General features: G+C 32.0%; 1 protein-coding gene across 1 annotated transcript in view; it reads left to right on the top strand.

Moving 5' to 3' along the window:
• Gpdh1 (Glycerol-3-phosphate dehydrogenase 1) overlaps positions 1-17584 on the top strand; it is a 132454-nt gene extending 114870 nt beyond the window's left edge. Inside the window, exon 9 of the mRNA XM_069812782.1 lies at positions 12141-17584. Within this exon, the coding sequence (XP_069668883.1) occupies positions 12141-12171 (31 nt within the window). The 3' untranslated portion in view covers positions 12172-17584. The remainder of the gene's footprint in view (positions 1-12140) is intronic.
• Positions 17585-17807: the final 223 nt, after the last annotated feature.

Here is a 17807-nt window from a genome sequence, read left to right as displayed (position 1 = left end):
CTATTATTATTATTATTATTATTATTATTATTACTACTACTATTACTATTACTATTACTAATACTACTACTACTACTATTACTATTACTATTAGTATTACTGTTACTATTACTATTATTATTATTATTATTATTATTATTATTATTACTATTACTATTATTATTACTACCAGTACTATTACTACTGTTATTACTATTATTATCATCATCATTATTATTATTATTATTATTATTATTATTATTATTATTATTATAGAAAGACAGTTTGTCAGCTTCCCCCCCCCCCAATAACGGGACTGCCTCATTGGACAAAGCATAACAAACACACAGTGAAAACAAAAACAGACCACAAAAGAGAAATGTGGGGAAGGAACAAGAAAGGGAAATTAAGTACAGATAATAGCATACACATAACAGGCCTAAACATAGTAAACAAATAGATTAGACATTCAAACAAAAGTTCTTCCTTCTTAGGAAACAAAGTGCAGGTGGTATTTTAAAGTGGCAAGTGATCCTCTGATAGCAGTAAGGGAAACATCACGAATGAAGTCGTTCAGCTGGAACTTCTTGCAGAAAGTGACAAAGAGGCAAGGTATTGTGCCCCTAGCGCCAACCATTAGCCCAACTACTTCAATGGAGGTGAGGTGATATTTCTCCAAATAGAATGGAACTGTGGGCTCATGAATTCTGCATTTTTCTGTGTGGACTTCAGCGGGCTGTTGTTCCTGTGCCTCGAACCTGACTGTTGGGGCGATAATGTAGGCGGATGTAGAGCCTGGTGGAATGGCAAGCATGTCAATTCGCCGACAGGATCCCTCTTGAGAGATGCCATGGACTTCTTCGTGTACAGTGAGACCTTTCTTTCTCAAAGCTTCGGCAATCATTGTCCTGATTCTGTGATGTCTAGAGTTCCTATTGACCAATGCTAAGGATCTTGGATTTCTTCCATTCTCCTCCGGGTATCCCAATAGTATTTGGTGAGCTGCGATGGTAAATCAACATCTATTTTCTTTATTGCTGGGCATTGTAGCAAATGTTCTTTATCCATTATGGAATTCTGATTTCTACAGAGGGTGCACTGTGGATGCTGGTAGATATTAAATCGATATAGATGAGAGGTGAGATAATCATGTCCAGTGGTTAAGCAAAATATAGCAACAGCCTTTTTTTGTGGTAAATCTGGGATGTTATTACTGTCTAGCAGAGTGTTCCAAAGTTTGCCTTCGCTTTTCTTCAGGAATTCCTCTTTACAAAAGGACTGGACTATGTGTTTGATCCTGAGGCATATTATTATTATTATTATTATTATTATTATTATTATTATTATTATTATTATTATTATTATTATTAAATTTCGCATGCTAAAAGGTGTCCTCTTCTACAATTTTGTGGTGCATTGTCACGCATTTCACTACATATTTCCTCACATTCTGCATTTGTATTCCTTTATTGTTATTTTATTTAACTCTAAGACATTATCGATTGTGTGGCATACCTCGGAGCATAGCAGCACATTCTGCTGCAGCTTCTTGATGTCCGGTGTATTTTGTACTCACAGATTGCTACTGTTCTGGTGGCTAGCCATCGTCATTTGAAGATGAAATGTGCTGCAGACATTGCACAAAAACAGCAATGTTTGATGTAGAAAAGACAGGCAACATGTTTCCGTAATGTTTATATAGCAAAATATCAGATAGTAGAACCCCAATTATCCGTCACCCTATTAACCGATTGGTGGATTATTCGACTGTCTTTCTTTCCCTTTTTTTCCTACAGAAATATATAGAGTATGCTACTGTACATTATATTAGCAAGTTATTTTTTCTAAAGAGGGCTATTATAAGACTTTACCCGTAGGCTACGCAATATGGTCTACTGTTCGAGTTGTCGTACTATATAACTTTTATATAAAATGTCAAAAGAAATCGTGTTGTGCTAAGTATAAAAAAGTGCAAATAACTGCGTGGTTTCGGGAAACGAGTAAAGGCTGGTTCACAATAAACCGGGAACAAAAACCAGAGTGAAAACGAGAAGCAGAGAACGTGAATATGAAAATTTTTTATTCACAATAAACCGAGAACGTAGACGACTATGCATATCGATATGCATGTCAATAACGATATGTAAAGTCGATATTACGCATTCTGATGTTATTTGTGTATAATTGACCAATGGCGTTCTCTCATGAGTACAAGGCAGCCAACATAAACACAGGTTAACCAACTTCAAAATTTCAACGGTACTATAAATATGCCCATGCATCTTTATTATCACAACCTATTTTAAGTCTACCATAACGTAAAATAATTAGAGAAGAAACATTTGTAATAGAACAAAGATGAACACAACAGTAGTTATTGAATTGAAGCATGGATATGTAGTGTGTAATACAACCAATACTTACTTACTTACTTACTTACAAATGGCTTTTAAGGAACCCGAAAGTTCATTGCCGCCCTCACATAAGCCCGCCATCGGTCCCTATCCTGTGCAAGATTAAGCCAGTCTCTATCATCATACCCCACCTCCCTCAAATCCATTTTAATATTATCCTCCCATCTACGTCTCGGCCTTCCTAAAGGTCTTTTTCCCTCCGGTCTCCCAACTAACACTCTATATGCATTTCTGGATTCGCCCATACGTGCTACATGCCCTGCCCATCTCAAACGTCTGGATTTCAAGTTCCTAATTATGTCAGGTGAAGAATACAATGCGTGCAGTTCTGTGTTGTGTAACTTCCTCCATTCTCCTGTAACTTCATCCCGCTTAGCCCCAAATATTTTCCTAAGCACCTTATTCTCAAACACCCTTAACCTATGTTCCTCTCTCAGAGTGAGAGTCCAAGTTTCACAGCCATATAGAACAACCGGTAATATAACTGTTTTATAAATTCTAACTTTCAGATTTTTGGACAGCAGACTGGATGACAAGAGCTTCTCAACCGAATAATAACACGCATTTCCCATATTTATTCTGCGTTTAATTTCCTCCCGAGTGTCATTTACATTTGTTACTGTTGCTCCAAGATATTTGAATTTTTCCACCTCTTCGAAGGATATACAATACAACCAATACAGTAATAAAATATGATTCACTTACAATCGGTGTTCAAAGATGCAGCTATTGAAAGCCACATGCTCTCCTTCATTTTCTCATCTTTATACGAGGCGCACCACTTATCGTAAACGTGAGGATTTTCCTCAACACTCAATATTAGAATCTCATCAAATAAAACTTGCTCCATGATGCACAGCACAGAACAAAATAATGCATAGGTTATGTCACGGTCTTCTTGCTACAAAATATATGACGACAAAATAGCTTTTAGATGGCAATGGAATGAATCTAGTGGGCTGTGATCGGAAACATGAACGCCAAAGTTGAAACTTGGCCATCTCTCCGTTCCCGATCCCGGGCTCCGGCAAGCTTTTCGTTAATTGTGAATGCTCACATTTAAATGTACACATTTTAACAATTTTATCGTTTTCGTTTTCGTTCCAATTGTCGTTTCCGGTTTATTGTGAACCAGGCTTAACTGTGGCTCATCTCAGAATACGATACTGGAGTCACCGTGTGCAATTTAATAAAAATCAAGGATGGCGTATATGAAGTATGTAAATCTACAATACGAGACCTCCATATTTATATCTTTCCACAGATAGCCATTACAAGAAATTTCCTTTCCCCTAAAATCCCGTTTTTAACAACCAGACTTACATCAATGAACTTGTGATCCACTACCTAGCGTGTTCAATACAAGGCCATAGAAGAAATTACGAAAGTGTAAGCATTATTCACTAAATTTACGAAAATCTTTTTTGGTACGGATTAACCCATTTTTTCGATTAACCGTTCAGTCCATCCCCTTCATTACCACGGATAATAGAGGTTCTACTGTATTTCTAATGTACAACTCCCATTTTTATTAGACAGTATTGTTACAGTATCGTATCTGGAGATAGATTTTAAGTCTCAAAACACTCTTCTTAGTATACACAATCCCATGTCATTTTATAACATTTATGTATATAATGCACTTTCAAGAATGAAGTCACAAATATAAATTAAAGACTAACAGTAAGAGATAGATAAATACATAAAATCAATGTATGGATAGCAGTAAAAAATAAAATTTTCAATGTATTGGTTGCGAAATATTTGGTGTACAATAAATTCCTGTAATGTGGACCATTCAGCCTGAGTTTTGTCCGGATTAGCAGAAGTCCAGATCAATAGAACTGAAAAAGAGGTAATTTTCTGAACAAAACAATTACAGTATAGTATAGTAACATATAATAGAGGTAAAGAGTTTAAACGAAACAAAAACCGTTATTATACTAATGCATTAAAATTATTAACATACATATATTAAAATATTATCTTGTTCGGATTGATCAGTAGGCTGTATTTTCATGGCAATCCTTAGAAAGGTTAGCTGTAACTTTTTATCATTTTGCAATCCACCTGTATTGATGATAGTACAAGTTATAAATCGTTTTCTTCCTTTGGTTTAAAAAAATCTTAACCTTTCTTGAGGTTTATCTACCAAATTTCTTGGCATAAAAATCGATAATATGTTAAATTGGAAAAATCATATTAAAGAAATTACCCCCAAACTAAATTCAGCTTGTTTTGCTATTAGATCTATGCAAAAGATAGTAAATATCAATACCTTAAAAACAATATACTTTGTATACTTCCACTCGGTAATGAGTTTTGGAATAATATTCTGGGGAAATTCCACAGATAGTAACAGTATATTTCTATTACAAAAAAGAGTAATTGGAATAATAGTAGGTGCCAAATCTAGGGAATTGTGTAGGACTATTTTCAAAGAACTACAAATAACGCCCATGGCTTGTCAGTATATCTTTTCATTAATAATCTTCCTCGTATGTAATCGTGAAAACTTTATAACTAATTCAACAGTTCATAGCATACACGTCAAAAAAATGACTTTCATACTCCATCGGCAAGTCTATCGTGCTATCAAAAAGGAGTGCGTTATATGGCAGTAAAAATTTTTAATAGCCTCCCTATCGATATAAAAAATGAAACTCAAAACATAAGATTATTTAGGGCCAAATTAAAGAAGTACCTAATTTCTCACGCCTTCTATTCTATAGGTGAATTCATGACATTCAACAACGCTTCATGAAATTGATACTAAAACTTTGTGTTGTACTATTAGACTATATTGTAAATCTCTTCTGTAAATATTTCATCTAGACTGTGACTATAAATTAAGAACTTTATAATAGTATTAAGTTTTTTTACTTGTTCCATATTCTAGCTGAAAGCAATGTATGAATACTCTGGAATGTTAATAAATACAATACAATACAAGACAGTCACTCATCATCTTGACAACGAGTTCGTGTAGATGCCTCGTTTGGAAGTATTCAGAAATTTTCTTATTGCCATTTTGTTGAATAAAAGTGATCACACAATGAAAGTATTGTTTAACCTCACTTACCTTCATCTTTGGAATTAGGATATCATTACCCTTATCTTCAGCTACTACCATCAGAATCTCCAGCCTTGTTTATACTATCCACAATTTCTTCTTTGTTCATTATGTGATAGCCTGTATCATCTTCATCATTGTTGAATTGAGACAATCCTCAATCTTTTCTACTGTGGCGGATCTCTCATGATAGATCTTGATTTCAATTTCTTTGCTCTCAAATTTAACACTAATGTTATACAAAATTTTGTTTCATGCGTTGATCAATTTTTCTATGTTATTCATTGCAACTGTAAAATTGAAAATCACTGATCTCAAATTTTATTTTTTCGGAACACCTGCCCAGATTAAACAATTTCTAGTTTCTCAGATGCAGCTTAATGGTGTTTTACTGTACCAGCTAATCTGAAATTATGTAATATAGATATCGAAAGTTAATATGGGAAGTGAGAGATGACCATGTCATAAAGTCAACATACAAAGATAAAAAATATTGCAACCAACTAAAGAGGACGTAATTAAATTATTCCAAATTGAATATTTTATTAGTTCACCCCTACATTATTTAGAATGCTAAAAATGTGTTATTCTTTCATCCTCTTACGGAGGTGTAGAAACTCTTGCAAAGACTTTTGAACCAACTTTGGACATTCACAAATAGTGGACCCTATAGTCAAATGATAAGCGAGGAGTGAAGGCATTGCTCGAAGCATTACATAAAACATTGCAATCCTGGAATGCAAACATAGTCTCTAAGAAAAGGAAATAAATATCCACAGTAGTGGGAAATCGAAACTGTATGTACTGAATTTGTAGTAAGAAATGATACTAGAAAGTTTGTATTGTAGAAAAAATAATTGTAAGTTTTATTATTTACTGTTGTTTTAAGATTAAAAGTCAAACGTGATACAGCGCTGACTGACATATGCTATAATCAATGTTGTTTTCCGTGTGTGGAAATGGCTGTGATAATATTTTGCATTGCAAATTGAGTTCTATTAGCATTTGGATTAAGAGATGGAGCTCTACTGTGTATGGAATGAAGGCTGGGAACACAATTGCTTGCCTGGAATGTCTTGCAGTGTTTTGTAACCAAGGTAAATTATAATTTCATGTTTTACCACTTCACATTACTAGTTTTGTTTAAATAAATGTAAGGTTCAATTTTATATCATCTTAATTCCAAAGACACAGTTTTCTAGAAGTTAGTAATCATTTTAAACATAAGGAATGAGTAGTAAGTGTAATATTTCCCAATGTATAATGTGTACCTTTTCCTTCTGTCATTGTATAAATTTCCTTTAGTTATCACTTCAAGATAATACAGGGTGGACCATTTAAGTTGATACTGTACAATATCTCCAAACTAAGCGTTGTAGAAATAAATGTCTTGAATACAAGTTGCTTGATATTATGGGGGAAAGTAAATGCCATTTGTCGTGTTTTATTTGGGAAACGTTGTGATGATTATTTTAGGGTCAATTTAATTTTTTTTTAATAGGAACCTACGTTTTTTATGTTGTTTTCTCATTCCTCATAAAAAACTAAACAACTTTTGTATGAAGCACTTTGCAATTGTTCTTACACCAACGTAAATAACAACAAAAATTATGAATGGCTGTGTACAAAGAGCGCAATGAATGGTTGGACCCATTCAAAACAGTCCAGCATCACAGTAGGCGAGGAGGCAGTGAGACATTGTGTCCGTTGTTTTGTTTACTTTCCACGGTAGGACGGTTTCCTTGTATCTGTCGTTAGTGTACTTGCAGTCGCCTTCGAGTCCAGGTGGATCCACTGGTGGTACGTACCTACAATTAGCGATTACTGAGTAACAACCATCAGTTCCATGCAAGTCGTTTAACATTTGAAGCATACTCAGTTGTCTGTGGGTTGAAATGGACCTACTTTCTCAACAAGAAAAAGTGGAAATGATTCTCATTCACGGGGAATCTAGGAGAGATGTGGAACAAGCTATTCTTGTGTACGCGGAAAGGTTTCCTGATAGAACTCCATCAAGAGCTTCATTTTATCGTGTGATAAAACATTTCTCTGAAGAAGGTTTTACAAAATCTGTTTCTTTCTACAATGCTTAGTTTTGGAGATATTGGACAGTATCAACTTAAATGGTCCACAAATGGTTACAATAGAACGGACACAATGTCTCATTGCCTCCTCGCCTACTGTGATGCTGGACTGTTTCGAATGGGTCCAACCATTCATTGCTCTTCGTACACAGTCATTCATAATTTTTGTTGTTATTTACGTTGGTGTAAGAACAATTGCAAAGTGCTTCATACAAAAGTTGTTTAGTTTTTTATGAGGAATGAAAAAACAACATAAAAATGTAGGTCAATTAAATTGACCCTAAAATAACCATCACAACGTCCTCCAAATAAAACATGACAAATGGCATTTACTTTCCCCCCATAATATCAAGCAACTTTTATTCAAGACATTTATTTCTACAATGCTTAGTTTTGGAGATATTGTACAGTATCAACTTAAATGGTCCACCCCGTATTTTGTAATACTAATACAGAAAAAAAATTCCTAAACACTGACAATGAATAAGAAATTCTTTTCTATTTTACACTGTAAAATATACAGAACCTAGTACAGTGGTGTTTAATATCTCTTAAGGAAATACAGAATCTGATATATGCTAAATGAATGAGCGCTGGTTCGTGTTGTCATAGGGGAAAAAAATTTTCTTAAGAAATTTCTGCCAGTGTATGGAACCAATGCCCATCCAGTACGGTGATGAATTTAAGGAGCTACAATGAATATCCGATACAGTTAAATCTGATTCTGCAAGTCAGCTATAAGAGCTGGGGGAATTATTGTATTAACCAGACTTTACCCCTGTACTGGTTGGAAGATCGTTCACACCTTTTGAGGCATGTGGATGTGAGACCAGCAGTTGGTTTGGCCGTCCATAAGCTGTCATGCAATGATTTTTTTTATATATATTACGCTAAATAACTTCTCCTTGTTATGGTGCTGCCAAAGTCTTTGGGCAGATGCACAATTTATAAACGAAAGTGATATGAATGTTGCATATTTTACTGCCTAATATGTGGCCATACACTAAACACATCGAAATCTAGTAATGATTGAAACATCTGTTTATACTGCATTTAACAAAACAAATGAAATAAATAATGCTTCATGTTTTTACAATGTAACTTAAATTATAACAATTTTTAACGATTTTCAGTAATACATTTAAGTATATCGGCTATCACTTTATTTAATCTGGTTTTACAAAAACTGAATTCATTGTTACCATAACCTTGAAATTAAAGTAGATTGTGATGACTGAAAATTACTTTATATAATAACATCATGTTAATGTCCTTTTTTCTTGCAAGAATCAACCTTACAATTTTCTTATTACACTTGCATTAATGGTGAATGAGAGAAAAGTTCGGGACAGAAGAAATCAGATGACAGACAACATTAAAATATATGGATCGTATGCAGAGACTAAGAGGAAGGCGGGAAAATAGGGAAGATTGGATAATGCTGAGTTTTCAGTGAAAGTCCTGCCCTTGGGCATACAACTGTGAATGAATGACTTGTATTATCTCTGTCACTGTTTTTTTTTGTAACTCCTTGACGATAATCTGGATAATCTGACAAACATAACTGACATAATTTATGTCATTGTTGATGTTTTCAGTTCAAATAAAAATGTGATTCAGTGGCTTCAAAGTATAAGAAATGTTTTTCAACAAAAAAACTTAAAAATTTCTTAGTAAATAGTGTACACATTGACACTAGCAGGGTTGAAGTAATAATGGATTGTCAACTCAATTCTCCACTGCGAAACAAAACCCTCCACTTTGCTTATATATTTTAACGCTCAAAATATTTTGCTAAATTCTTGTAAGTTCTGAGCAATGAGTAGGCCTAGTATGTAACTTTATAAATAATTGGCGCATAAAAAACCGTTCATAATGAACAAGATGTCGTAAGTCTTAGATGAATGCTGGTTTGGCAAAGAAAATAATTTGTTCAGAATAATATATACACTCTTACATTGGAAATAAACAATTAATGCTACATACGAGTATAAAGCAGTGAACGTGAAAGAGAGAAAAACTTAAAACAAGCTGAATATTTAAATATAAAAATACAGAAACAAATTTCAAAAAGTATCGAGAAAGTGGACAGTTATTTTCCTATAGTTCAGAGATATATGAAATTTAAACATTCCAAACAAAAAAAAATAAAAAATATAACTTCTAATTTTAACGCATGAAGAAGAAACCTGGACTATACTAACAAGACATTCAAGCAGTTTGTGAACAACAAGAAAGAGATTTTTCACAATAATACAAAAGAGGACTGAATTATAATTGGAAAATTGAAAATAGAATGTTTACTTTCACTGACTCGACAAAAGAATTTAAATGATTTGAACATAAGTAAATATAGAATGAGAAGGATTCCAGATATGGCTTTATAAATGAAGCAAAGCAAAAAACGACAATGAACGAGTTTGATACAAGAAGTCAGAAATGTCAGGATAATTAAAGAGGAGAAAAATAGTTGGTGACAGAGAATTTGTATAAAGACGATCCATGACAGTAGAAATAATGATTGTAATGGTAATGGTAATAATAATAATAATAATAATAATAATAATAATAAAACAAAAACAATAAAAACAATAATAATTTTCATGAAAATTAAATTTCTTTGCGTGATACTTAAATAAATGCTTTGCCTTTTGTCTGCACCTTTTTAATATAACAGATCAAATTATTCCAGTTTCATTTAAATATCAAGTTAATGAGAGTTGAAACGCCCTATACATCATTTCATCTAAAGCCATCTATTTTGACTTTGATTTTTTCGTGGTTTTCCTCAGTTTCTCCATGAAAATATTGAGTAGAACTTTTAATTAGTTCATAACTGACTACCGGTACCTTCAGATCTTTCAGTTACATGATCTTATCTATATTAAACAATCTCTGTAGTTAGAAATGTCACTAAATTATATAACACATATACAAAGTAATTTAAAATATTTCATCCCTTACCAAATTTATGTCACATATTATATATTAATATACCACTGGATTTCAATGTTATGTGTAGAATAGAAATTGTCCAGATGGACTTAAGACTTGTCATGAACTGTAAGAGCCTACAGTAATTTAGTTACCAGTAGGTATCATTCTCATTGAAGATTTTCATATATGTGTATCACATTTGGGACATCAAACAAACACATAGTGGAACTCTCGTAACACAGAGAATCTACTTAAGACAATATACGACATCCCATTTACAATAGACTAACATCAGGCCATGGGTGGGATATGAACCTAGACCTTGACTTCTGTACAGTGTTAAAATTGTGCACAAGCCTTTGCATATGTTGTAGCCAGATAGTACTGTAGTTGGCCTTATTATTATTTTTTATGGAAGGAAAGTTCCTGCCAGCTTTTTAAAAAGCTAGGTCCTCTCCATCTCAGGACACAGTAATATGAGATGTTTAAAAAGAACTATTCTTTGTTTTAACCCGGGAGATGTCACTATATACAGTATCGCTCAGATTGTTGCATGCCTGGCATTTTGCTGAAACTAGCGCAGGACTGAGTTTTTTCCGTTATAACTTTTGAGAGGGATGAAATATCGAGCTGCAGGGAGAACAAGTGTTTTCTTAAGATTTGGGGCTTTCTATCACAATATATAGTTTCTTGAAAAGAATATCCATACCTGCTTTAACACTCAGCCATATTTATGTTCAACTGACTTTTGAACTGCCAAAATACATGTTTCTATTTTATTTAGGAAGGGGTAAGTTGCCTGGCGAAATACCTGCATTTAAAGAAAGTTTTAGGAACTTTTAAAAGGAAATAATGACCCCGAATAGAATTAAAAATCCATTGACTTCACTAAGGTACCTATTAGATTAATATTATTATCCATCATAATTCAGCTACTGGTCTGACAAATATTTTCTCTGCAGAGTACCGTGCATTGTTGAAAGAAAATTCTTCTAGCAGGTAATATCCAACACTTACAAGGCCAGCTAGAAAAAGGGACAAACTTGCAACCCCTTCTATTTTATGTGATTGTAATTTAAATTCAATACTTAACAGAATTCTCATATAGTGACCAGTGTGTAACCCAGCATCTTAATTTTACATTTGAGAAATGTGAAAATAAGATGGTAATAAAATATGTCAGTTAAGTAAATAAAAAATACTCTATTGACAACTTAAGTAATCCAGAATCATGTAATCATCATTGTCGTCGTAATATGTTAAATCAGTCTCAAATATTGTTCATTAAATTACTAATCCATTGTTGCAGCTTATACTGAAAGACAAAATAGAGACAGCAGTTAATAAAAAACAGTGAAACACAATAATGGGGAAGTGGAATATTTTTGAAACATGTTGTTTAGGCAGATCCAAGGAAATTCCAAGAATTCGGAAACATATTAATAGCTGATAAGTGATAATATTTATAGAAGCTTTAAAATTTCTGGGGGGAACATTCCTTCTGTATGAAAAACAGACTAACATAATTAAAAAAAAAGTTATATTGCACAATAACTTTGTATATAAGAACTTGTTAGATAAGCTTGAATTTCTATGATGTCATTAAGATATTAACATGAGTTTTGAAATAACACAGATGCTTTTTCTTCACAGTTACAAAGGTGAAATTCTGCCAGACGAGTAGTATAACGCTGTCAGAGAAGTTAATAGTCAGCAAACAGCAAAGTAGTGTTAAAGCAGTCGAAGAGAGTATAGATGAAACTATGGTACAATATATAATGTGGCAGTTAGTTTTGAGGCCTGAGGTTTGTAAATATTGTACATCATTCCTGACAGACCTTGCAGAAAATAGAAAGTAATAATGATGTGATATGACAAGAGACTGTGAATACTCCCAGGAACGTACATGTTGTAAATGCTTGCCTGCAGCTAAAGCTTTCAGTCTGATCTTATTTTAACATCAGAATAGAGAGCATTGTTTACTAAATTTGCTTGTTTGCTTGAATGACTTGGTACTTGTATTTTCTTTTATTATTATTATTATAGCAATGCAATTGATAGCTTCCATTATATTTGCACTGTATTATGCTTTGAATCACATTCCATTTTGAAGTACATAACTTAATGATTTAACTTAATGAATTGTAAAATTTTATTTTGTACGATATTTTGGGTACCTAATGTATGTAGTTTGCTTGCTGCGCCTTTAAACTAAATTAATTGAGCATACTTTTAAAATTACTTCTTGCAGCCAGTAACAGAAAACAGATTTATACTGTTATGATAAATAATGGTATTTTGTATACTATAACAGGGTGCAATTGTAATAAGTAGTTTCCAATAAGAATGTAAACAAATTTGAATAATATGTAATATAAACTTCAGAAGATTGTTAAGTCAGGACCAATGATTTCTCTTAGTTCCAGAAACAATGTTAAGCTTAGAATAAACTTACTGGACATCACTAAGAATTCACATTGCACCAGGTCGATCAAAACTGAAACTAGCAGTATAAAATTCAGAGCATAACAATAGTAAATAAAGTTATTTTATAATATTCTCACAGTGTGTCTAACGAATTGAATGATATTAAGAAAATGTGAAGTAACGAAGACAATTTTACTGATATTTTATCTAATACAAAAGTTAATGCGATATATGATTTGCATGTCATTTCCGTATATGGATTGGCATAAATATTACATTGTGCTTTTAGATCTTTTCTTAACATATTTTTTTATATATATATCGAAAATTCTATAGCGCAACACTTAAAAATACGGACACTTAATAGAGTATTTTGTGACTTATATTTTGGTACAGAAGTAAAATAATATGTAATGTAAAATTGTACGTTTTCATTGTTGAATATGTTTACAGTTTGTTAAGGTGTGAATATTTTATTCTTGAACTGGAGTTTTTAAAAGTGAAATATGAATAATATTCTGATATTTCTAACCTAGTATGGAATCTATTTAAAAATTAATTGCGAGAATTTTGTTATTTCACATCTCAGCTCCCCTAAAAAAGATAAGTAATAGAGTTTAATAATGCTGTTACATGTACTGGACCGAATTCTAGAAATGTGGTATTGTGAAACATTGTAAAAGAAAAGATTTTGTTTCGTGTAAATGTCTTTCTTTCAATTTGCCCTTCACCAGAAATAATTGGAAAGATAACCATAATATAATGAGACATACATGCCCAACCTTAGATTCAAATTGTGGTTATCTTCAATAGGCTTCGTTAATTTAAAAAATATTTCATTATTAGTCTTGATTGAAGAGAGAATTTAATTCTTTCCCCAAGTTTTAATGAGTTGTTCCTTGTTTGTAATATAGTATAATACCAACTCGTTTTATTAAATTGATTTCACGATTTTTTTTTTCACTGCAAATTATTAACTCTAAAGATTTAATCTGTATTATTAACTATTTTAGCCTTCTTTGTGCCTAAAGTTTAGCCCTTACAAAATACAAGGAAGTATAAGAGATTATATAATTTTAAGCTGTAGAAAATTGTTTCACTTTCGTAAGCTGATCTTTGGATAATATTTTTTTCCATTTTCAAATTCGTAATGTTACCAGAATGTGATGCCTTATTTAAGTTGGATTAATTGTACGACATTGAAATTTGAATGTGAAGTTCTCAAGTCTGAGAAAGTATTCTAGTTATTGAATTATTTCACTTTACTGGGTATTAGAAGGACAGTCAGAAGTATTTTTGGCTAACTCAAACTTAATCTCTTTGTTTTTTACGAGTTATGTTGTAATGTGATTATTTTTAATAATGAAATTGACAGCAGAAGTTTATGAATATGATAGAATGTTACTTGGATAGAAGAATGTACATTTGATTTCATGCTGAAATATCTTTTTCGTTTGTCTGTTGTTCGTTCCTTCCTGTCAGTACTAACCTGCAAACTTTATCAACGTAATTTTACAATACATTTAGTGTCATATCAGGAAATGTGTTCTGCCTTAAGTCTTTTTTTGGTATTTCTTGATTCATCGACAAATTGAGCACGCTTCCAGGTAGTTCCCTTCCAATATTGTTAAGACTAATATCAATTTTAGACTTTTAGAAAGAACAGAAAATTAAAGAAATATAACAAAATTAAGAAATATCAGGAATTAAGGGGTCCTTTAATAAGGAGCTTTCTACTTCGAGGGTTATCACATTACTGCCTACTGTCTTTTAGAAGTTAGGAAAAACATAGACTTGTGACACACTCATGCTGTCACTCTGTATGTTTGATGGTTATAGCCTATTTATATGAAGCATTGTACACACATTATGTTGTTGGAGGACATCCATGCGCCAGCTTACATAAATTTCTGCGAAGACGGCAGATCTTTAAACATGTGATGGTCTGGTTAAAACATTAGCGCTATTCATTGTCTATTCTAACAAGTGTTTATATGAGACCATGATTAAATTATTGTCAACGTTTATTTTTTTATATGAAACAAATTTCTAAAATTAGAGGTATGCAAGTACTATTAAATTAATGTTATTATTCTACAGTCGTTTTATCTAGAGAAGTAAAGTTTATTATACTGGTACTTAATTGTTATTATATGTACATATTAAAAAATAAAAAGTAGAATGCATTATGTGAATTGGAGATAGTTTCATGTTACATGGGAGTACATATTAAACTGCTTAGTCTTCAATGTTACATTCTTGTATAATAACAGGTAATATAAACATTTTATTGCGGTAAGATTATCAACAAATACTAACAAAGGCTGTACCACAAAATACAAAGCCTTTGCTAGACATTACTTAAGAACTATCATGTCTAAACAAATGAAATACAGTACGATTTTGTTAATGTTCATGCCAAAATAGAGGATATGCATTGTTTATGATGAATATTTTGAAGAAAATTGTACTATGAGTTTTACCCAGAACTCTGAGCATTTTAAATATGTTAAAGTAATGTGCTCGTAAAAATCACTATACCGGTATTAACTTCTCACGTGAATGATAAGGCAATTCATAATAAACCAAATTAATATTAAAATGCAAAAGTACAAATTTACAATATTATGACAATAATTTTTTTATTTCTGCTTCTTTGTTTGTTATGAAGAAAATAATATATGGTGCAGTATTTTTAGTCCAATTTAAGGTTCGTCCATGAGATCACAGAAGGAAAAGTATGTATAATATTTGATAAAGTGTAGTTTTCTTAACTTCCAACTGATAGGAAGCATCTAAGGACATCGAATTTGAATAACAATGTCGATATCTCCTTGATTTCATTCTTAGCCATAGGCCTATGAACAACAATTCCCACCAATTTTCAGTTTTTCGTTTGTTCTTTCATGGATTTTTTTTTACACATATGAAAGTGGTAGTGGCAGTACTAGTATAATAGTAGTAGTAGTAGTAGTAATAATAATAATAATAATAATTGTTTATAACCATTAACACATAAATTTAGGAAAACACACTGTTAAAAAATTAATCTTGACTTTCCATATCAAAGACTTGGGTTTAAATTTCGGCAATTCCAATTTGCACTTATGATGTAAAATATGGTATTACGGCACTTTTTTTTTCTCAGGTACTTTGGTTTTCTCTGTAATTATTATTTCAGTTTATTCCTTATGAGGAAGAGCCCGATCTTGCCAGTGAGCATTGTAACATAGTAGCACCTTCATATCTGTTAAGCTTGAAACAGATTAAACAAAAACTTGAAAAGTTAAAACCTACATTCATATGAATTTGTGTGATCTCATATTTCCATCTATGAGTATGTAAGAGAACAAACATGTTCAGTGCATATGACAGACGTGTATATGTTTATACAGTAATTTGTAATCAGTTAAAAAGGGAAAGTAGACTGTTAGAAAATTAGTATATCCTTCAGTATGTTGTGAACGAATATATATATGACAGACTTTGAGTGAAATGTGTTATATACTTTTCTGTTCTTAATCTTTTGTCTTATTGTTCTGAAATCTCGTAAAAATTCTATATTGAAGCTTGAATTCGAGATCTACTGACTTGAAACTATTACTTGTTACATAGTTTAAAACAACTTTATTCATTTTCTTGTTCCTGAAAAGGCATAAAAATGTTGCAGGCAAGAATTATAACTTTGAATTTGTATTTTTATGTAACGACTTACTATTATACATAGTGGCTTTGCTTTTGTGAGAATAACAGGAAAAAAGGTTCAAATGAAAATTAAATATTTTTTTAAAACTGATTCTTTGAAAGCTTGAAAATGGAATGACGTGAGGCATAAACAGCATTGGGAGTTTTTACATTACAACATCATAATTTAATAATAGAAGTGTTTGAAATTAATATTATTCAAATAGAGGAAAGTGAATTATTAACATTTTCAACTTCATTTCTACAAGTTTTAATAAAATTTATATTGTTAAAAAACGCGTTTGTTTTGTTTCAACAAGAGCGACTGCATGTACCATTTTCAAACACTTCTTCACACAGACACGTGATAAATTCAGTAACACAAAACTCATTTGTAATGTACAAAATACTATCAAAAGTCAGTGAGATGCCAGAAAGCAGTGAAGGATATAAATAGCTGGAGTATAGGTAGACATACTGAATAAGAATCTTCACTTAAAAGTGACCCAGGTAAAGATCCTGCAGTTACTAAATAAAATATATTGCCACTTCATAAACGGACTGTATGCAATGAATGCATGTTGTACCAATTTGCTCAGATCTGCATCTAGTCTTGTTAAGATTTCCCACTTAGTGAAAATTCTTTTCAGATTTAATGCTGAGAAGAAATTGTAGTTTCTTTCCCAAAATAATTATTTTCTTACATTTGAATATCATTTCAGCTTTGATACGAATTTATGGTTTCTTTCATAAATTGTTAGTTGAAATGATGTTCTGGAGAATGATTATAATAATAAATAATGTGAGATTGCTCCTTTTTATGAAGGAAGCAAATGTAAATATTGTAACCAATAAAAGCAAAACATCACTAAAGAAAAAGACCATACTGCTGTGGTTAAATTACCGTGTATAATACAATAAAATGCACACGAGAGAATTACTTATATATAGTTATTAATAAAGAATTTTTATTATAGTGTTGAAAAGTGTTGTTTTGTACTTAAATACAAATGATATTTCCTTATACATCTTGATTACACAACTTTTAACACTGTATCACTTCGGAATATGTATGGTAAGACTTTCCTGTGTTAAATTTAAACGTACCTCGTTTACATGTTTCGACCTATTTATGGGTCATCTTCAGAACTGGTCGTTGTTGGTCTTGGCACCACTTGTTCTGTTTCCTGTGAGGTTGTGTTCCTGTGG

This window comes from Periplaneta americana, chromosome 16 (assembly GCF_040183065.1).
Source record: "Periplaneta americana isolate PAMFEO1 chromosome 16, P.americana_PAMFEO1_priV1, whole genome shotgun sequence".
NCBI lineage: Eukaryota > Metazoa > Arthropoda > Insecta > Blattodea > Blattidae > Periplaneta > Periplaneta americana.
The sequence above is the reverse complement of the archived record's forward strand: the minus strand, read 5'-3'. Positions and strand labels throughout refer to the sequence as shown.